General features: G+C 53.8%; 10 protein-coding genes across 10 annotated transcripts; 8 read left to right on the top strand and 2 right to left on the bottom strand.

Moving 5' to 3' along the window:
• Window positions 1-2,032: 2,032 nt before the first annotated feature.
• IAR55_000371 (uncharacterized protein) lies at window positions 2,033-4,430 on the top strand (the record flags this gene model as incomplete). Its single annotated transcript, XM_066943507.1, has 6 exons — window positions 2,033-2,190; window positions 2,263-2,719; window positions 2,815-2,975; window positions 3,038-3,808; window positions 4,039-4,345; window positions 4,392-4,430. The coding sequence occupies 6 exons, from the start codon at window positions 2,033-2,035 to the stop codon at window positions 4,428-4,430; spliced, it is 1,893 nt and encodes a 630-aa protein (XP_066806049.1).
• Window positions 4,431-4,533: 103 nt separating this feature from the next.
• On the bottom strand, window positions 4,534-5,760 carry IAR55_000370 (uncharacterized protein; the record flags this gene model as incomplete). Its single annotated transcript, XM_066943506.1, has 3 exons — window positions 4,534-4,977; window positions 5,029-5,268; window positions 5,323-5,760. 3 exons carry the CDS (start codon window positions 5,758-5,760, stop codon window positions 4,534-4,536), a joined length of 1,122 nt encoding a protein of 373 aa, XP_066806048.1.
• A 565-nt stretch (window positions 5,761-6,325) lies between these two features.
• On the top strand, window positions 6,326-7,259 carry IAR55_000369 (uncharacterized protein; the record flags this gene model as incomplete). Its single annotated transcript, XM_066943505.1, has 5 exons — window positions 6,326-6,385; window positions 6,434-6,511; window positions 6,568-6,874; window positions 6,943-7,032; window positions 7,084-7,259. The coding sequence occupies 5 exons, from the start codon at window positions 6,326-6,328 to the stop codon at window positions 7,257-7,259; spliced, it is 711 nt and encodes a 236-aa protein (XP_066806047.1).
• Window positions 7,260-7,515: 256 nt separating this feature from the next.
• Window positions 7,516-8,809, top strand: IAR55_000368 (histidinol-phosphate transaminase; the record flags this gene model as incomplete). Its single annotated transcript, XM_066943504.1, has 3 exons — window positions 7,516-8,034; window positions 8,076-8,291; window positions 8,336-8,809. The coding sequence occupies 3 exons, from the start codon at window positions 7,516-7,518 to the stop codon at window positions 8,807-8,809; spliced, it is 1,209 nt and encodes a 402-aa protein (XP_066806046.1).
• A 745-nt stretch (window positions 8,810-9,554) lies between these two features.
• Window positions 9,555-11,395, top strand: IAR55_000367 (uncharacterized protein; the record flags this gene model as incomplete). The annotated part of the gene is made up of 8 exons (XM_066943503.1): window positions 9,555-9,581; window positions 9,735-9,781; window positions 10,171-10,298; window positions 10,346-10,403; window positions 10,464-10,581; window positions 10,797-10,903; window positions 10,973-11,305; window positions 11,350-11,395. The coding sequence occupies 8 exons, from the start codon at window positions 9,555-9,557 to the stop codon at window positions 11,393-11,395; spliced, it is 864 nt and encodes a 287-aa protein (XP_066806045.1).
• A 259-nt stretch (window positions 11,396-11,654) lies between these two features.
• On the bottom strand, window positions 11,655-12,148 carry IAR55_000366 (mitochondrial 54S ribosomal uL13m domain-containing protein; the record flags this gene model as incomplete). The annotated part of the gene is made up of 4 exons (XM_066943502.1): window positions 11,655-11,702; window positions 11,753-11,907; window positions 11,967-11,991; window positions 12,128-12,148. 4 exons carry the CDS (start codon window positions 12,146-12,148, stop codon window positions 11,655-11,657), a joined length of 249 nt encoding a protein of 82 aa, XP_066806044.1.
• A 435-nt stretch (window positions 12,149-12,583) lies between these two features.
• IAR55_000365 (uncharacterized protein) lies at window positions 12,584-14,003 on the top strand (the record flags this gene model as incomplete). The annotated part of the gene is made up of 4 exons (XM_066943501.1): window positions 12,584-12,849; window positions 12,948-13,021; window positions 13,115-13,393; window positions 13,627-14,003. The coding sequence occupies 4 exons, from the start codon at window positions 12,584-12,586 to the stop codon at window positions 14,001-14,003; spliced, it is 996 nt and encodes a 331-aa protein (XP_066806043.1).
• A 41-nt stretch (window positions 14,004-14,044) lies between these two features.
• IAR55_000364 (uncharacterized protein) lies at window positions 14,045-14,539 on the top strand (the record flags this gene model as incomplete). The annotated part of the gene is made up of 1 exon (XM_066943500.1): window positions 14,045-14,539. One exon carries the CDS (start codon window positions 14,045-14,047, stop codon window positions 14,537-14,539), a length of 495 nt encoding a protein of 164 aa, XP_066806042.1.
• Window positions 14,540-14,894: 355 nt separating this feature from the next.
• On the top strand, window positions 14,895-17,379 carry IAR55_000363 (uncharacterized protein; the record flags this gene model as incomplete). Its single annotated transcript, XM_066943499.1, has 12 exons — window positions 14,895-15,108; window positions 15,317-15,341; window positions 15,428-15,532; window positions 15,652-15,674; window positions 15,834-15,996; window positions 16,082-16,184; window positions 16,250-16,387; window positions 16,541-16,746; window positions 16,817-16,877; window positions 16,960-17,075; window positions 17,196-17,259; window positions 17,314-17,379. The coding sequence occupies 12 exons, from the start codon at window positions 14,895-14,897 to the stop codon at window positions 17,377-17,379; spliced, it is 1,284 nt and encodes a 427-aa protein (XP_066806041.1).
• Window positions 17,380-17,831: 452 nt separating this feature from the next.
• On the top strand, window positions 17,832-19,679 carry IAR55_000362 (uncharacterized protein; the record flags this gene model as incomplete). Its single annotated transcript, XM_066943498.1, has 4 exons — window positions 17,832-17,987; window positions 18,146-18,623; window positions 18,716-19,348; window positions 19,507-19,679. 4 exons carry the CDS (start codon window positions 17,832-17,834, stop codon window positions 19,677-19,679), a joined length of 1,440 nt encoding a protein of 479 aa, XP_066806040.1.
• Window positions 19,680-20,418: the final 739 nt, after the last annotated feature.

The following is a 20,418-nucleotide window of genomic DNA, read 5'->3' as shown; positions in this document are numbered from 1 at the left end:
AAGAATATCGAGTTGTGCTCGAAGATATCGAAGGAGTCGAAGATATCAAGAGGGTTTACGTAATGATGGCTTATTTGTGGTCATGGCGGAATGGCCGTCATGACAAGCAACATCTCACTTTTCGGACACCTCATGAGATCCCACTGTTTCTGTCATGTCGGCCATGACCACCCAGCCAATGTCTTGCGGCAAGCCTATATAACCGGCGGAATTCCAGTGCGCGGCTGGAGATTCTGATTGTTCCCTTTTGTGGTTCAGTGGTTAATGGCCGGTTACATTGCCGTTGTGACAGTTTCACTATCAATGCAGACGTATAACCCAAGGAGGGGACCCACAACCACTCTGGCGATCGAGGATGGAAGGATTCGCCCATTTGCTCAAGGGAAGGAGGATGACCGAGCCAGATTCCATGGAGTCCGCCATCTTCACCCACCCGGAAACGTACAAACTGATCGGGTGGGTAGCTTGCACTAAGAGGAAGGGGGGGAACCCAATGAATAGAGCTAAATTTGCAGGTCTTAGAAACGAATTCGTTCCAGCGATTGAGGTGGTCGGCCTTCTGGGGAATGTCTCGCTTCCAGACGAAACATTCAAAGCGTTGGTTTTGTGGAGAGAGGCAATTCCAGCAAGCGAGGGTCCGGTAAGTGTGTGTGTGGTGTGTTGTGTGGGAGTTGCTCGTGAGCACAAAGCTGAGCAAGGATGCAGCACAAACACAACACCAAAACCGATCGCTGCTCCTGTGGTGATCAATTCCCCTGCCCACACGAACTGGTCAAGGCGTTGTACGCCATTGCAGGTCCAGCCGGTACCTACAAGGTGACGGATTCTCCTTATCTTCCCCCTATCCTCGAATTGATCGACCTGCATCTCGCGCTGGTCCCCCGACTGCCTCTCCGTCAACGATTTCGTTTGGATCCGACTCCCTGGAGTATGGCTCTCGAAGTACTCCGCAATGCCGACACATTTCGCGGCTTCTTCGACCCAGCTGCGAGATCCAGCTTGGTTCCCCTCATGACGCTGCTCCGTTATGTCTTCTCTGGCGATCTGGAGGATGTTGATGAAGTTGAAGATGCCATCAGGGGTCTTCTGTTGCTCAAAAATGCCGAGCCCACCCTGGCTCTTGCCACGATCCTGCACGTGTTGCACGATGATACAGACGGATGGCTGAGTGGAGGTATGGGCACCTCTTGGTGTTGTACATGTGAACATGTCGTCCCCGACTTTGATTTCATCTTCAGACCTCTTTGTCGCTGTCAACACGAAATTGATTCCATCCCTATGGCTCTCGCAATTGTACCCTTTGCCAATGATCAAGGCAATGTGATGGCAGATGGCTCGAAGAGATATACATTCGCAAGTGGAGCTAGCTATAAGATCAGTCAAAGCGTATGGAGACAGATTGGCGGAGGATTTGTGAGACAAGAGATTGCTGGGATGGAGGTGGAGGAAGGTGAGCCCGACACTGTATTGGATCTCAAGCAGGTCGACAGGCTAGTTCCGATGCTTTTATGGTATAATATTGTGCATTAGTCTGTTTGAGCATGAATGAGGGAGGATAGGATGTCGAGATTTTGTTTTTTAAGGGAAGAATTGCCGGAAGAGGCAGGTACATAAATCTGTGCAGAATAGTCCCACACCTGGCATGGTCTTATATGGGGGGAGGGTTTAAAGGGGTGGCTGGAATGGTCTAATATGGGGGGGATCATCGGACATTTCCTTATATGGGGGGGTCGCCTGGTTTCGTCTTATATGGGGGTTGCCAGCCTTAGTCTTAAGTGGGGGTTGAGGGCAGGGGTGACGCAGAAATACGTCGAGCAAGGTCTCTGTCTCTGTCTCTCCCATCTCGTACGTGACGTTAACGGTTCTTGTCTCTTCAACGACGACGACGTCAGCGCCCAAATCCGGGACATGAAACGACTCACACATTACATTTACCAGCGTGAGCGTTCGGGGCACCACCCTGCTTGAGTTTTTGTGACTGCGCGGTGAATCTATATCTGCCCGATGCACCGGAGTCACAACCGACGACACGATGACAGCCTTGCCGCCTGTTGATTCCATCCACCCATTCTTGAAGGGAAATTTCGCACCGGTCACAGACGAGTTTGTCTCTCATCGCTGTACGGTCCAAGGCGAGATTCCAGACGAACTATTGGGAGGACAGTACATCCGGAATGGAGGTAACCCGGTGTACCCGCCCGAACAGGGGAGACACTATCACTGGTGAGTGTGACGATTGAGGTGATAGCTGACGTTCCACAGGTTTGATGGCGACGGGATGCTGCATGGGGTCTTCTTTCCAGATGGTCGAAACACGTCTCCCTTGTACACCAATCGTCATCTGGTCACGCCGTTGCTCGCCATGACACTGCTACTGCTTCGATCGCCCATACCCTCGATCGCGTTGCTCATTTCGCCGCTGTCATCACTTCATCACATCGTAGTGGCGATCATCCAAGCATTCTTCATCGCTTTGAGAGCTCGGATGGGAGTATTGAGCGTTGCCAATACCAGTGTGATCTGGTGGGGTCAGGGTTTAGGCTCTGACGCCGAAGCGGAGCAGGTGACTGGCGCCGGCGAAGAGCGCGAAGCCATGCCCCTGGATCATCGACTACTCGCAACGTGCGAGTCAGGACCACCGTTAGAAGTACGGGTACCGGAACTCGAGACGGTAGGATGGGATAGGCTCGTCGATGAAGATACGGGGGAGAACCTGGGGGTGAGGAGAGGCAAGTGGGAGTGGTGGAAACGCTTGGGATTAAGCAGGGTCCAAGAGGTGAGCTGAAAATTCCCGACTCCGTTAACACACCGCAGGATTGGATGACCGCGCACCCTCGTATCGATCCGGTGGACGGTTCTCTAATCTTCTATTCGACCCAAATGTTCGATGCGCCGCATGTCCGATACTCGGTCATCGATCGGAAAGGCAAGCATGTCGTCTGGAAGCAGGGCATCGATGTGGGGCGTGCAAAGATGTAAGCGAATACGTCACCTTGGATATACTGACAGACAGGATGCATGACTTTGCAGCGACCAGAACGCACACTTTACTTCTCAACCTACCACTCACACTAGCACCTCACAACCTGTTCTCCCGTCATCCTGTCCCCTTGATTCACTTTGACCGAACTCTGTCATCGGAGTTTGTCGTCTTTCCTCGATCGATGAAACCATCCGAGTCTGTGATACGATTCCGAGAAACCGAACCGAGCTTGATCTTCCACACTGCCAATGCGTGGGACGAGCATATCGATGGAGACCTTGTCGCGGTGAACATGCTCGCGTGCCGGTTCAAAAGCGCGAAGCTGGTGTATGCAGCTGGTGCAGTGAACATACCCAAAGTCGAAGAGCAATTTGGCGAGGATGACGTGGTGCGACTGCATTACTATCGATTTGTAATGCCGACGAAGGGTGAGGAAGGGGTTATATCCCACTCCTTCCCGTTGACGGTGATACCATTCGAATTTCCAAGTTTACCGCACGACAAGTCTATGTCTGCGGCCAAGTTCGTCTACGGCTGTACCATGCGATCCGGGTCATTCGACGAACGTCTTGGCGGAGCGGCAAAGGTAGACTGTATCGTCAAGGTCGATGTACAGGAATTGACACGCAGGGGGAGAGCCAGAGGGGAAGGGAAAAATATGGATCCGGTGGATGGACGATCTTCGGCTGATATTCTGAGTGATTGGGAGCGAGGCTTGAAAGGACCCATCGAGATCTTTGCTCTGCCGGAAGGGTGGTATGCCCAGGAGACGCAATTCGTGGCGAGATCAGGTGGCGATGCCGAAGACGATGGTTATCTGATGACGTATGGTGAGCGCTTTGTTGTGACTTCGCTGACAAGCAGTGTACGACGAGAAGTACATTCAATCTGACGGTACGCCATCAACGGCTCCTGACGCCGGATCCGAGCTGTGGATCATCGATGCGAAACGTATGAGCGAGGGGATCAGCTCAGTGGTTGCGAGAGTCAAACTGCCTCAGAGGGTGCCGTATGGGTGAGTTCAACCTCAGAGATCCAGCTAACATCATATTTAGTCTTCACGGCACATTCGTCCCCGCTTCTCGTATGCGACGGCAACGCATCCTCCCTCAACCCTTACCGCCTCAGGACCTGCTCCAGGACAAACTGGCTCGATCACGGTTGCAGCACTTTGTCTCGATTGTGTTTGACAGACCGAGCGGAAGGGACAAGACGAGGTTCGAAAGGGGTGTTCTGGCCATCATGTGGCCTGCTGCCTTTGGAATGTTAGCTCTGGCCTTGCTCGAGACCGGTGGGCATATCTTGGGTAGTTTTTTAGAAGGCAGCAAAAGGTCTAGCTCGAATTTCGTCCCATGGCCACAGGTGAGTAGTCTCCAACGTAGATCGCGCTGACAGAATAGGCTCTCAGTGGTCTTCTCGTCCTCGTGACCATTCTGCTCCAGTATAGACCGCGGCCCTCCGCTCATCCTGTAATCTAATGTCGTAACAATGAAATACATATGCAGTTGTATGACAAGTATCGTGTCGTGTCGTCGTATTTGATCCACCCATCATTCGAAAGGATTCGTCCTGCCCGCTTGTCTCCCTTGCACTTCATCATCATGCCCGCCATCAAGATCTGCACCCCAAGCACACAAGGCATGCCACCATTTGTCCCCGACGAGTCGCGAGCTGTGCGGTGAGCCGTCTTCTTGCTGGACAGCTTGACCGCCTCGCCATGTGGGTCCCCCGTAGGAAAATCCCACGCCGTCGGTGGGGGATGCGAGGGGTGAGGCGGCGGAATCTCCGGAGGTGAGAGACGGGCGACGTGGTGAGGTGTACGAGTGAGCAGGGCCTACGGTCGGTCGGGGAGGTGCGGGATCATTGAAAGGGGATGGACCCGGAGGTGATGTGGGGGATATGACCATCCTGGGTACGGGTGAGAACGTCGGTTGAGGGTCGTATGGGTTGGCGTAAGGGGCTTCGGATTCTCTAGGCGGGTGTGACGTGGGCAGCTTTAAGCCGATGTCAGCTGAACGAGTCATTCGGCGATACGTCGCACTTACTTCGCCATCGGTCCACCCTCGGTTATCCTTCCTAGGCGAACCAGGCCACATCCCTTCTACCAATCCCATCAAGCTTCCCCGCTTCGAAACACTCTCCACGAGTGAGAACGGCCTTCGAGAGAAGGATGTGGTCGATGAGGAAGATCTCGGAGAGGCAGGATTCGGCGATGTCGGAAGGACTCTGGACTCCCGAGCTGCTTTACGTTTCGCCATGTCTTTTGCAGCGATTCGAGCGAGGTTCTGGTGTATTCGTGTAAGCGCGTTGACTGCCTTGTACCTGACGACACCACTTACATCTCGTATCCTCTTCTCCTCCTCCTCTGCCTCGTTGAGCGGTGGGTATTGGTCGCTCTGTCCGTCGATCGTCTCTGTCCCCAGCTCCACGTCCCAAGCCCTCTCTTTTCCTTTCACGGATATTCTTCTCACTTCGCCAATATCCCCACTGTCCTCCGCTAACGGGTCCATCCTCGCCTTCTCCTTGCCTTTCCTACTTGGACGAGGGGAGAGCGTCTCTTCCGAGTCGTTCCGGAGATGCGCCCCGACACGTTCCAGGTCGTCCGAATCGGTCGAGTCGGTACTGGTCGAGGAGACGCTCCGTTTCGAGTAGACTATCGTCCCATTGCGGGTGACCGAAGGTGCTGGTGCGGTATTGCCAAACGGGGGGTTGATCTCGTCTGCAAGCGGTGCGTATGATTTGGAAGAGTTGCCAGTCTGGGATATCACGGATGGCATGGTGGGGGTGATGTTTTTATGTGGTTGGATGACGAGAAGGGAAGGAGTATGTAATATCGGTTGTTGATGGTAGGTACAAGAAGCCAGTGACCAGCCAGCCCGTTTCACGCCCTCCCTCCTCCTGTCCTATGACGCGCCTCTCTTTGTCGTTCCGTCCGACTATTCGAGCTCGGCTGTCCGATCAAGTCTCGGATGATGTGTGGGCAAGAGGGATGCGATCCCTTCCAGCGCATGTGTGAGTGTAGCGAGTGAAGATGACCGATGACTGTTCCATGCGAGGCTGGGTGCTTGGATGTTTGTTCGATACGTGTTGATGTAAAGAGATGCAGTTCAAATTCATCGCAGGTCCACCCAACTACGCGCACAGGAGGATGATGCTCCCCGCCGTATGCAGATCAGAGCCACATCTGATAACACCGCGGGAATATAGTCACAGACCCACGTGGCACTCCTCGGAGTGCCCCGCAACAACGACCCGCTTGCGTTGGCGACGCGAGTCCATGACTTTGACATCAACTAGCTCGATGCAAGGTCATTCTTCAACATTGCATAACACTCACACACCATGGCAAACATCTCATCCGTCGATATATCGCGTCTGAAGAATGGCGAGGTCAACCTTGGTGTGAGTAGATCAGGATGAGAGGGAGGAATGACGCTGACCCTTCCTCAGACCTCTATCATGGCCGTTCAGTTTGACGGAGGTGTAGTCATTGGGGCGGACAGTAGAACAACCACAGGGAGTTATATCGTGAGTCGGCTGATTGTTTTCGACCGATGCAACTCGCAGCTGACACGCTTATCAAGGCCAATCGAGTCACCGACAAACTCACCCACATTCACGACCGGATCTACTGCTGTCGATCCGGATCAGCGGCTGATACGCAAGCTGTTGCCGATGTCGTCCACCAACATGCTCAGGTCTACACGGCCGTGTACGGAGAAGCACCACCTGTAGCTACGGCGGCGGCGCTGTTCGAGAAGATGTGTTATGATAACAAGGATCAGTTGTCAGCGGGTATCATCGTCGCGGGATGGGACAAGGAGGCTGGGGGATCCGTGTACAACATCCCTCTGGGTGGAGGTATGTTCCAGCAACCGTGGGCCATTGGAGGTGAGTGCGACTCAAAGCAAGCGCGAGGTCACGATGTATCTCGTGAATGTAGCTGATGTATCGCGAAGGCTCCGGATCCACGTATGTCTACGGATACTGCGACGCAACATATCAAGAAGGATGGTCAGAAGAGGAGACCGTCAAGTTTGTGAAGAACAGTGAGTGGTCTTTCTCATCAATGGTGCTGCTCTGACCTTCTCCTTGCTCAGCCCTCGCCCTGGCAATGTCTCGAGACGGATCATCAGGTGGATGTATCCGAATGTGCGTCATCACCAAGGACAAGGTGGAACGACACTTTGTTCCAGGAAACGAGCTTCCAAGATTCTGGGAGGGTAAAGAGGTCGTCGGGCATATGAACGGGCAGAGGGTCGGTGTGACCGCGTAAAGAGGATCATTACATGTATGCATATGATATAACGTGACTCGTGAGGACTCAGTTGGCAGGTCCATTGCAACAGATAAAGGATGCACTTTTGACGACCACGGAGATCAGGGAAAACTCCGATCGATTGCCACGTGAAATGACATTTCGACTCGGTTCAATCATTCTTGGCGACTTCCATCTATCTCATCATTTACAAGTAATCGGTTCTTACAACCACCTCCATCCCTCACCCCACACTCAACACAGATACAGCACCATGCCCATCCTCGGCCTCAAAACTCCTGGTCCATCTTGCCCGACTCACTTTGATCTCGAGACGCTCATCCGACCCAACATTCTCGCTCTTCAGCCTTATCGATGTGCTCGAGACGACTATTCCGCGGGCGTGCTTCTCGATGCGAATGAGAATGCCATCGGTCCTAGCATTCCTTCGCTGGCCAACAGTGATAATGTCGCAGCTCAGACCTTGTCCCTGCTTTCCGACGACGAGATCGCCTCGCTCAATCGGTACCCATCTCCCACTCATGACGATCTCAAACGATCTATCGCAAAGCTCCGAGGGGTCCCCGACGAGCAATGGGTATTCCTCGGTGTGGGTAGTGACGAGGTGATCGACATGCTGTATAGAGTGTTGTGTGTGCCAGCGAAGGACAGGGTGATGACATGTCCCCCTACTTATGGGATGTACAAGGTCACCGCGAATGTGAACGATGTGGGCGTGTTGGAGGTTCCCCTGGTCACAGAAGATGGCAAGTTCCAACTAGACGAGGAAGCCGTGAGTGCGAACCCAGATCTGGACCGTGCTGATAGGTTCAGATGGACGAGGCGTTTCAAGCCAATGCCGATCTCAAGATGCTGTTCATCTGTTCTCCTGGAAACCCGACCGGGACAATCATCCCTCTCGACGCCATTCGGAGAGTCGCCGAAAACCCAAAATTCAAAGGCGTCATCGTGGTCGATGAGGCATATATAGACTTTGCGCCCGAAGGGACCAGCGCTGTCAACCTGGTCAACGAGTTTGCAAACGTCTGCGTGACTCAAACGCTCAGCAAGAGTTTTGGTCTCGCCGCGATCAGGTGAGTCTGGGCGTTAGTATGGCAGCGCTGACAGATAGACTTGGGTATCTGATCGCACCACCACCACTCGTCCAAATCCTCACAAACACCAAAGCACCATACAACGTGTCTCTTCCTACCGCTTCTCTCGCTGCGTCCGCGGTCTCGACAGAAGGACTTGCCACGATGTCGCGATCGGTCGCGACCCTCAACCTTAACCGAAAAGCCTTGATCGAAGGGTTGAAGGATACCAAGGGTGTGGGACGGATACTCGGTGGGAATCACGCCAACTTTGTTCTCGCGGAAATCCTGGACAGTGAGGGGAAGCCAAGCAATCAAAAAGCCGTGGAAGTATACAAAACCATGGCCGAGTCCAAGGGCGTCGTGGTGAGGTTCAGAGGCAGTGAGAGGGGTTGTGAAGGATGTCTGAGAATCACCGTTGGCACGGAGGAGGAATGCAAGGAAGCGGTGAAACAATTGGCTGCGCTGTTATAGAAAAGAGTCGGACATAGATGCATTGATGATTGCACCGCGGAGACAAAGAGGTTTACGCGAAGAGGACGTTTCAGACCGCGCCATTGTTGTTTACCCTGAAGATTTAGACCCATTCCGGGGGTTACCTCTGGCATCGAGCATCCATACCTGTTCTGTGTGGAGGTTGTGTGGGTGTCGAGGGTATGGAGGGGGGGAGACGGACTGACCATCGTACAGCGTAAGCGCACCAGGCGAAGCATACGCCGATGCATGAGGAATACGAGCGGTTGTTCAGCCACTGTTCATTGAGAGAGGCAGAAAGTGTCGGTGGCATCAGGCACCTAAAGGTACGTAAAAGGTAATTCAAAACGGTGTATGAGTGATTGACATGGCTTCAATCATCATCTCCAATCACCGCACCACCCCCATCTCCATAGCACAAGGGTCTCTCAACAACAGCCAGCTCAGGACACATCAGCAGCGACGACGACAACTCTTCGACGTTACAAGCATCTCATATCCTCACCGCCCAGAGCACGTCCGAGCACTTACTCCTTTGGCCCCTCTCGTTCCTCATCTTCTGGCGCGAGTATTACCACTCACCTGGTTGGTTTGCACTCGGCCCCTCCACGTGCAAGGCTCGTCACGCCTGTCTATACTTTTCCTCTGATATCCCTAGTCTCGCACACCCATCAGACTCATCTAGGTCCCACTATCGCCGCGACTCGAGCCAAGACATTGATCGAGATCAGCGGAGGACGCTATCATGGGCGCGGCTTGCTGCAAGCCAGAGGTGGGTCATAGTCTCACGACGTAACGCTGACTGGCCAAGGCGATCGACTTTGATGGCGAGGTGAATCTCTTCCACTTCTACCTCTTACGAAGCGTGGGCAAGGGTGCTTTTGGAAAGGTGAGTCGTGGATAAACGGACCTCGCTGATGTCTAGGTTCGGGTGGTTCAACATAAACATAAAAAGACGCTGTTCGCGTTAAAGTATATAAACAAGGCGAAATGCGTCAAGATGAAGGCGGTCGCAAACATTGTACAGGAGAGAAGGCTGTTGGAAGAGGTGGGTTGACAGACGTGGGCGGGACTGACGGCGTAAAGATCGATCACCCTTTCGTCGTCAACCTGCGGTATGCCTTTCAAGACGATGAGAATTGTTTCTTTGTTCTGGATCTGATGTTGGGAGGGGATCTGAGATGTGAGTGAAAAAGTGGGAGGCGTTGCTGATATTCAGTTCATTTGGATCGAGCCGGCGCAATGAGCGAGGAGGTCGTGAGATTCTATGTTGCGGAGATCGCTATGGCGGTGGATTATCTCCACTCGAAGCGGATTGTTCATAGGTGGGTTCCGTCGTCATGGCGACGCTGACCTCGTAGGGATCTGAAACCGGACAACGTGCTACTGGATGAAAAGGGCCATGCCCATATCACCGATTTCAACATAGGCGTTCACTTTTCAGAAAGGAGATTGTTGACAGGGGTCGCAGGGAGTATGGCCTACATGGGTGAGTCGGTTTCCTGTCAGACGATGGCTGACGAGTAGCCCCCGAAGTGTTGACGAAACGAGGCTATTCCGCTCCCGTGGACTTTTGGTCACTGGGCATCTTAGCGTGAGTCGTTCGTACAGGAATGACGCTGACGTCCAGGTACGAACTCATGTTTGGGCGAAGACCGTTCAGAGGGAGAACAAACAGTGCTCTGACGAATTCCATATTGAATGAACCGCTGAGCTGGCCGGAAGATGCGCCAGGGAAATGCTCATCAGACGGGATGCATGCGATCCGAGGGGTGAGTGACAGTGTGAAAGCAAAGCTGACATGCAGTTTCTCGAACGGGATCCAAACAAACGGTTGGGGTATAAACCCGGCGGAGGTGGTTTCGCAGATATCAAAGGCCATCCATGGTTCAGGAACATTGATTGGGATCAATTATACAACAAGCAGGTTGTGCCGCCGTTTGAGCCAGATGTGAGTGAGACAGGTCGTATATGGCTGACCTTGTAGTCCAAAAGAGCAAACTTTGACGCGACGCACGAGCTGGAGGAACTATTACTCGAGGAGAACCCGTTGAAAGCGAGAAAAAGGAAGGAGGGACAGGATCTGGAGATGATGTCGCCGGAGATGCGCATGATGGAGGAACAGTGAGTGACCAGGTACGGAGACAAGCTAACGGGTGCTAGCTTCAAAGTGTTCGACTATACCAAAGCGCAACGACGGTCTTACTATCATCCCGCTACTGCAACAAATGCTCAAACGACGTCAACGGGAACGAGGGCGACCGCTGCTTCGACCCATCTCTCCCCGATACCTATGTCTCGCCCTCATACACCGAGCGATCGGACGGGTTTAGTGAGCAGGAGCGGGATGGATGTGGAGGGTCAGATCCTTGATGGGGGTGGGATGGCCAACCTGGGCGGGAGAGGAGGATGGAAGGCTTCAGAGATCCCGGATAGGGGCAATGCGAGTCTAGATCTGAGACCGGGTCAGCCCACGCCGCTGCGGCAGGCCTCCACGTGAGTTGAAGATGATATTATGGAGCTGACCGACAGGGATATAGAGTCGATGGAGCAGATGTCGGAGAGACCTCCGCCAACGGTCGGTAACGCTATATGATTCGTGTATATTCATACCTCTTGATACCTGGGTCAGGATACCCCATCGCATGTATAATGGTCAGCATAGAGGCGAACAGTCAGCACCATGGACTGCAGTGGTGCCAAGCGCCGTGACGCAGCAGGTCACAACGTCACAATATCATACATCAAGCGTTGACCTCCTGAACCGTACTCCCGTCTCGCCATGTCCGCAGAGCGTTGCCTTTGTAGACGTCCGGCGCTTCACCGGGAAAGATTTTTAAACGTTCTAATCGTCGATCTCGGAAAGTGTTTTTGGGAAGCATACCGGACACGGCTTTCCGTATGATCTAAAAGGTCAGCTGTGAAGTGGCCGTTGCCGCTCACCTCTTCCGGTCTTCTCTCTCTCATCCGTGTGATTGGTGTTTCTCTCATTCCTCCCATCCATCCGGTGTGATGATAGTACATCTTGTCTGTTGCCTTTTTCCCCGTGAGATGAACTTTGAGTGCGTCCGAGACGACGACGTAGTCTCCCGCGTCGACTTGGGGGGGGGGCGTGTTTGTTAGCCCGGTTGAAGATCTCTTCAGGAAGTATGCTCACCCGCCGGGTCATACGTAGGCTTGTGCTTGCCCATGAGCACCCATGCTATCCTGCTTGCGAGATTACCGAGGACACGATTTTGAGCGGAAGTGTGATGCCACACTCGGGTGAGAGCGAGCGCGGTCTGCCATGTCAGCGTACTTGACAGAGTGGCGGCTTACCTTTCCTTTGGTCGCTGACATGGTGCTCTGTTGTTGTCGTTGTTGTTGTTGTAGGTTGATGATCTGAATGGAAATTTCAGAAGAGGATCGACAGACGAAGGGACCAAGGAGGATGCGACTTGAATCTGATCCCGCCATGTGCCACGTGGGATAACGCCGAAATACCGAGAGAGGGACGATGGGCCCATCTGTCTCTTTGTTGAGTGTCTGTCATGGCGGATGGATGGATGGATGGATGGATGGATGGATGGATGACACAAGCAAATCGTTCTCTGATGCATACATCGTCAGCTTTCTCCATCGTACGTGTCAGCAACGCATCCGTTTCGTGCACCCTTGACCGAGAAGACAAACATCACAACCCAGACTACCACGCAATCACGTCGATAACAAACCGACCCTGGATAGTTGATCTCCTCACGCGCGTCAACATAATTCCTCACCGACGCGCGCACGATGCCGCGAGAGTCCCGAGGCTCAACGAGGGATGGTGAATCGAATCTAGAGAAACGAGAGCTCGAGGTACACGGGGAGAAACGGAAACGAAAGGGGACGCCAGAGATACCGCTGAAGGTGATATTGCCGTCGCCGGATTCCCTCGCGGCCAAGCAGAATGGGGAGCATGAGGTGAAGAGGTTGAAACTGTCGCTCAGGGCGAGCGTGGAGAGACCCAATGGCCTTCCGAGAGAGACCCGAGAGGCGCTTGCGGTGGTCATAGCACAGTGAGTGTACGCTCAAAACGACGTCGCTGACAGGCGCAGAATGGCAAAGAGCCTTCCTCCGCCTATCAATAACATCCTCACCTTGTGGCTCCCGCCAGACTTTGCTCAGAAGGAAGAGAACACGCTGGGATACGTGTTGAAGCAGGACTCTCTCACGTGGAATCAGCTGGTGGTGAGCGGCCTCGTGTTGGACTTTGCTGATGCCAGGACATCATCCACCTTTTTTCGGAGAACCTCTTGGTGCCGTGTCAATACCCCAATCCAGTCCCGTCTCGAGCGCAGTTTCATCTGCCTGTCCCGCCCCTCCCTCCTCACTTTCCTTCCCATGTGATCTACAGCTTTTGCGCCGCGTTGCACTCTCTGCTGCTCGAGGTGGAACCGACCGGCTCGCCGAGTGGATTCTCTGCGGAACGATGGGCGCTTATGCAGAAAACGCCCCAGGGCGGGGAATGGTTCACCAGCGCTGTGGACCCGCGTGAGGTGCAGAAGACGAACAAGGAAGGGACGTTGCTGGAGACGATGGCGGCGTCGGGAACGCAGTTTGGTGAGTCAGCTTTGTTGCGGCGTCGCTTACTGTAGCCAACGCCACGGCCGTGTCAATCCAATCTACCGCGGGGGGATCGAAAAGGAACGTCCCGACGCTTGCCGACTCGGTCATCCGACGTGCAAGCTTGAAGATGAAGCGCTGGAAGGAGATACGTGCAAACAAGCAAGGGGGATTCGGCAGCGTTACGCGAGGAGGTGAGTCAGATGGGGAAGCGCCGTCGCTGAGGACAGTGACTATCCCGTCCGTTGGCTCGACGCTCTTTGCCCCGACGTTTGGACCCACTTTCGACTCCACTTATGCGTCTGGGCAAGGGTACTATTCGACCATCGAAGCGATGCATGAGCGCACGAGGCACAAAGAGTGGCAGAGGAGAACGTTGAAGAGGTCTCGCATCGAGGAGACACAGTGGAGTGGGGAAGGAAAGGGGAAGAAGAGAGAGACGGTTGATGACATCTTGGCGGAGAACAGCGACATGATAAAAGAGCTGCAGGCGTGGCAGGATATCAGAGTGAGGAAGGGAGTGAAGGAGGCCACGGAGCGGGAACAGCTAGTCGGTGAGTTGCGACTTTGGAAGAGCCACACTGACGTTCAGCCGAGGAACTACTGACATCGCTCGCACGGCTCACTGGCAACGTCTCACCGGCGGATATGCTCCCTGCTTCGACATCCAAGACCGGTCTCGCACATGAACTGGCACGGCGATTCCTTCCGGTGTCTTCACCCATCATCCGAGGGACTCTGGACCCGCGTCGACCGCTTGCACTGCATGATAACACTACCGTCCGACCGAGAAGCTCGGCGATACAGAACCTTGGAGTTGCCCAGAGCGCCGCGATCTCACCTCATGCTCCACCACCGCCTAAGACTGGGGTCATGGCACCTCCTCCTATGCCTGGATATCCTGCACCACCGCCACACATCTTGCCTCAGACCTCTCGATATCAACCGTATCGTACGAATTCAACGCCGTCCAGATCGCCTGCGCCTGCGCCCGCGTCGGCTACCGCGACCGCCTACAATCGAAATCCAGCCCCTGCAGCGACGCATACACGTCCTGGTCCGGGACCTTCAAACTTGCGCCAAAGCTTTGGACCTGGTACGCCGGGTAGTGCGTATGGTAACGTGCGTGGTCGATTAGGTTAGTGTATGATGCATAAATTTCCGGTTTCCATGCGGGGCCATCAACCAGGCACGCGTAGCTTTGGGGGGGGCACTCTTTGCGGGGCAACGTTGTTGGGATGTGTTTCTGCATCGTATGTATAAAACAGGTCAGGAGCATGTCGCTTGGCTTGCGTTGCAACAGCTCTGAAGAAGCATACAACAACACGCAGAATTCACCAGAGCAATCGATTGAGACAGAGTGGAACGGGGCTGTGTCACCGCTCGATTCACCCACGCTGTCCCTGTGCACAGCCCCCGTCATCGTCACGGCTTTATATATATCTATAGATCAGCTCTGTTCGGATGGTTCGATGATCACTCCCTGGACAGACATCCAATGGACGAACATCCGCAGTCAGTGGTCCCAATGGGTCCATTGCGTGGATCCCCACAACATATAGACGAGTCAACTGATTGGGAGAAGAGACGAAAGCGTGTCGGCGCTTCGTCCACGTCTAGGGGGAAAGCAAAAGCGGAGGTAGACTCCGAAGCAGAGGAGGAGGAGGAGGAGAAGAAGAAGAAGAAGGGAAAGTTTCCAAGTGGCATGATAAGTGAGTGTTCAAGGGGAAGCCAGCGCTGAAATGTAGGTTGCGAGGCATGTAGGAAGGGGAAGTGAGTGAGGAAGATGTCATACCCAGCTGATGAACAGACGCCGTTGCGAACCATCACCTTTGGTCCCTCCCGATCATCCTGATGCGGACAAGCTCCCCTGTGCGAGATGCAGACGCTTCGCGACGGAGTGCGTTCGGGTCAAAGCAGCAAAGAGAAAGGGACCGGCTCCTGTGTAAGTCAACAATGTAGGAGAGAGCTGACGACAGTGATCTGAGGCACGTCTTTCTGGCGTCTCCCAACGTCGCTGACTCCTTGCAGTGCAATTTCTGACGCCGCCTATGGGTTCCCCCCAGCGGCCGTGAGAAAGTCATCGGCACAATCGGAAGTCACCATTGTGAAGTCGGAGCGGCTGCGGTCTTCATCGTGAGTGATGAGCCAGAACGTCACTGAGCGTAGATCGTTGTACTCGCCTTCGACGCCATTACCGACGGGGATGCCGGATAGTTTGGAACAGGTCTTGCCTCGGAACGTCATCGAAATAGTTATCGATTTGTTCTTCAAGCTAGTGAGTCGTGTGTCGTGGTTACGCTGATACCAGGTCTACCCCTTGACGCCCTGTGTGCACCGCCCGACCTTTCTCGCCGATCTCGCTGCGAGAAGAGATAGGACGGATCCAACGTTTTTCTCTCTTGCCCTGGCAGTGATCGCATCGACTCTCGTGCAGGTCCCACGCATGCACATGAGGATGGAGAAGGACCAGGTGGAAGTGACGGTGAGGAAATGTCTCAAAGCTATCAGAGTGAAAATGGCGGAGATTTGGGAGGTGAGTGGGTGAAGAAAACGGCACAGCTGACGAAAGGAACCGACGGCTATCCGACTAGAGCTCGGTGAGTGCGCAGTCAGAGACATCGCTGACGACCAGTGGTCATATCGTATCTGTGAGTGTGAACATATGGCGCTTCTCACTCTTAGTGAGGGGATCGTGCACCTCTTCTTAGGTAACGACACGGCGCATGTGGTCACAACGGCGCAAGCGAATCAATTGGCTCTGAGTTTGCGATTGAACGAGGCGGCGGTGAGTGCAGAGAACGGGAGCCTGACTGACCTTCAGAGCTATTCGGGTCTGGATCCTATCGAAAGGGAAATGCGGAGACGAGTTTATTGGGTAAATGGACTTCGACGGGCGAAGCTGATGATGATCAGCTTTTATTCCAAGCCGACAAGAGCACAGCCTGTCTCCTTTCGCGGACCATCTGTCTACGACTCGAGGATGCTTTTGTGAGTAAGATGTGAAGACTGAGCTGATCGACAGGACCTTCCTTTACCCGCCGAGGTCGACGATGACCAGATCACTACAAATGGTATTGTGTCGAGGGTCAACCACAGCGCACCTTTGATCACAGGTTTCAACGTCGTGACGAACCTTGTCAGGTGGGTGACACCTCAGCTGCCAGGCTGACGTGCAGGCTGTTGCACGACGCTCTCCTTCTACAACGGCGGAAAATCCCACGGACCATGCCCGAGATACACGACGATCTGCAACAGATCACCCTGTTGAGGGTCAGGGCCATTGAAACTGCAAGAAACGTTCCAGAGGAATTGAAACTGCAAATGGTTTTCGATGCGAGCAAGGCTGTGTAAGTGATGTTGTATGATCACGCTGACAACCAGTCCTGCTGTGGATTGGGAGAGAAGGCTTCGCCAAAGGTTTGAAGCTTATTATGGAAGCCAGGGGCCGCCCGGGACCAACGCGTACCTGGTAATGCAGGTGAGCTCACTCTCAAGAGATGCGCTAATGCCAGGGTAACATCCTCGTGACAGAGCATATGGTCCGCCTAGTACTACTACAGACAAGACAGATATTACTCAGCCAATGGTCCATGTTTACACCGGTGCCGCCGCAGAATTCGGCCCATGATGATCAGACAGAAGACCTCGCATGCGAGCTGTTGAACGGGTTAAACAGGTGAGTTGATGGAGAGGGGACATCGCTGACTGTTAGTCTGCCGGTGGACTGTGTCGCCACAAATGGACCGTCATTGGTGCAGAAGAGTGAGTCAAAGTATGTGATAGTGCTGATGGACAGTCCGATTCGTTGGCCTTCACCTCATGGAGACGACCAACAACCCGCCTGGAGTCAACTCAAAGGGGTAGGTCCAGGTGCAAGACAAATGCTGATAGACAGTCAAACCTTGCTCATGCAGTTTCTGTCGGTGCTGAGCGTGATCGAAAGGATGTATACTTTTGGCAAGGTCATCTCGGCGGAGTGAGGTGTGAGGTCAAAGTGTGTATGCATGTAAACCGTGTATCGTTCAGGTGGCACCACGACCATCGACGCGCATCAGCGCCACATCTGAAGGAAAACGGGAGTCCTTCTGACGGGATCTTGCAGATCTTGCAGATCTTGGGGCCAGTCGGTGTCCACAGTCGCACTTGGCGTGCGACAGGCGCTGTAGATCGCTGTGGCCCTGTGGGCACCATCGCCGGATCGATCGCTGCCCGGACATTGTCGTTTGCTTACGCGGGCTGGTATCCTTGAGAGGTGGGGACCATATGGTCCACGGCTGAATCCGAGTGCTTTTCCCTTTTCGGCGATAACCGCCGCGTGGGTCTCGACTGTTGAAATCGATCTGTATGTGTGACTTATATATAATCACACCGATCCCTTCCACCTCAGCTCTTTTGTTCATTGCATCAATCATTCGTCGAACACACCACTACTATGGACTCGGCATATGCAATTCCCAGCCAGACAAGGGAGACTGTCACCAGTCTCCCCAAGGCCAAGGACATGACCCATCATCTCAATCAAGTCACGAAGAACCGTCAAGCGAGTTCCCTCAAGGAATTGTACAAGTACATGACTTATCCCGGAATGGTGAGTGATGGCTTTACGACGTGACTGACCGTCAGATCACAATGGCAGGAGGTATTCCTCACCCACAAGTGTTCCCCTTCGAAACCTTGTCCGCGTCCATCTTGCCCGTGGATGCATTCCCTCTCGACCCCCCTCGATCGCCTGCTAAACCCAAAAAGTCGATCATGTCGTGGCTGTTCCCCGCCACTTCGCAAAACTCGTCATTCACCATCCCAAAATACGTTAGTGGCCCACCGAACCCCGCGGCTATCCAGCTGTCGACTTCACTGCAATACCAGAGTGCCACGGGTCCTCCCGCTCTGCCCTTATTCTTGCGAGAGTACGTTGAAAAGGTTTACAAGCCCGCCTATGCGGACTGGGACGTTTTGATCAACGTTGGTGCGACCGACGGTTGGAGCAAGATCGTCCAACTGCTTTTGGAATACGGCGACGCGATCCTGGTCGAAGAGTGGACCTACCCCGGTGCAGAGAACACCTTCCTGCCTTACGAAATCGAAAGGGTAGCTGTCAAGATGGATGCTGAGGGTATGCTCCCAGAACACCTGGAAAGCGTGCTTAGAGGCTGGGACGAGGAGAAGAGGGGCAAGCGACGACCTCACGTCATGTACACCATTCCCACGGGCCAGAACCCCACCGGTGCGACCATGATGGCGGAGCGAAAGAAGCAGATCTACGACATTTGCTCCAAGTATGGTGAGTGCAATTGGCTTGAACGTCGCTGACGTCAGACGTCATCATCTGCGAGGATGAGCCGTACTACTGCCTTTACACTGGTGAATGGACACCGAAGGGCTCCGCCTCCGAGAGGAGCGTCGTCGCTCAGCGCCTCGCCGACGCGGAGAAGGAGGAAGGATCCGAAGGCAACGAGGCTTTCATCAAAGCGCTCCCCCCAAGTTTCCTTGCTTTCGACGTCGATGGACGAGTGATCCGTATGGATGTAAGTGTAGGCAACTTAAACGACGCTGACAGCCAGACCTTTTCCAAAACCTCCACTCCGGGCTCTCGTCTCGGCTGGATCACCACCTCACCTCTTTTCATTGAGAGGTTGACTCGTGCCACCGAGGCAGGGACACAGGCACCCAGTGGCTTTGCCACTGCCCTCACGACAACAATGCTTCAGCAATACGGCTTTGACGGTTACATCCGATGGCTCCGTGGTATCAAGGCGCTTTACAACATGCGCAAGACCTGGTTGTGCGATGCTTTGGCGGACGAATTCCACTTGGAGTTCAACTCGCGCAGCACGTTGTTCCCGGAGCGATCACAGACGATCACCGGTTACGCCAAGAGGGCTTCTTCCGCATGGGACGAGAAGCGGGGCTTGAAGGGACCCGCGTTGCTCACCTTCATCCCTCCGACCGGTGAGTCACGTGTGCGTGAATAACGCTGACCTTTCAAGCCGGAATGTTCGTCTTCCTCGGTGTCCATTTCAGCGAGCATCCTGACTACCACACGCTCGATCGTAACGGCGAAGACGCTACCATGGTCCTGTCACAAAAGCTCTGGACTGTTCTCGCAGATAACCTTGTCCTCTTCGCTCCCGGGTGGGGCTTTGACGCTGGCGGCGAGCACGCCATCGGAGGCAACGGCTACGGTTACTACCGTCTTGCCTTCTCTATCGCGACCTATGAAGAAGTCCGTGTTGCGATGGGCACATTCTCCAAGGTTTTGACCAAATTCTTCCGTGTCTAGAGGTTCAGTGATTCTTGCTTGTAAATCCGGATTAGGCTCAGTACAGTAGACGAATATTTGTACGCGCAATGTTATGTTCGGATTGTTGTGCCATATGTGATATGGGTCGGCCCATCGCCACCGAGCAAGTGTCTCTGAGAGTGTGGAGCTTAACTGACTATCATCAACGAGCGGATTCGTTAGATTCGTCACTTCCAAAGGCTTTTGCGGAAAACAACTGATCTGAAGTCGAGTCTCGCCACCGGACAAGCTGCTTTGATGCACGGACCTTGTCACCAACAGCTACATGGAAGGTACCTCTGACACCTCTTTGGATCTCCCTCAGTTCCATCATCTATCACTTTTTGCTCTCTTCATCCGGTCCATAGACTCGGAATCACCAAACCGAACTCGACATGGTCATCCGAAATGTTCTTTGGTGACAACGAACGCTGCAACAATCTGAAATGCAGAGTGTTTCTTGCTTCGGAGGGGATCGTGGTGGTCACGACTTGTTCCTGTGAGCGATGTCTTCGTACCGCCCAACGGACGCTCAGATATCTTTTGCGGTGAGTGGTGTCGCATTCGACGAAGCTAAAGGTCAGCACATTGCGCGAATAATCTTTTCTTTGCCGCTCTAATCTGTCCGGCTTGCGAACAGTCCCTTCCCCGAGCCGTAAGTGTGATGTTGTAAGCTCAGCTGATGGCAGAGATGACATCGTTGTGAGCTGCCTGAACCCGACGAACGACTACAAATCGG

This window comes from Kwoniella newhampshirensis, chromosome 1, assembly GCF_039105145.1.
Source record: "Kwoniella newhampshirensis strain CBS 13917 chromosome 1, whole genome shotgun sequence".
Classification (NCBI taxonomy): Eukaryota; Fungi; Basidiomycota; class Tremellomycetes; order Tremellales; family Cryptococcaceae; genus Kwoniella; species Kwoniella newhampshirensis.
This window is presented reverse-complemented; position numbering and strand designations above follow the sequence as displayed.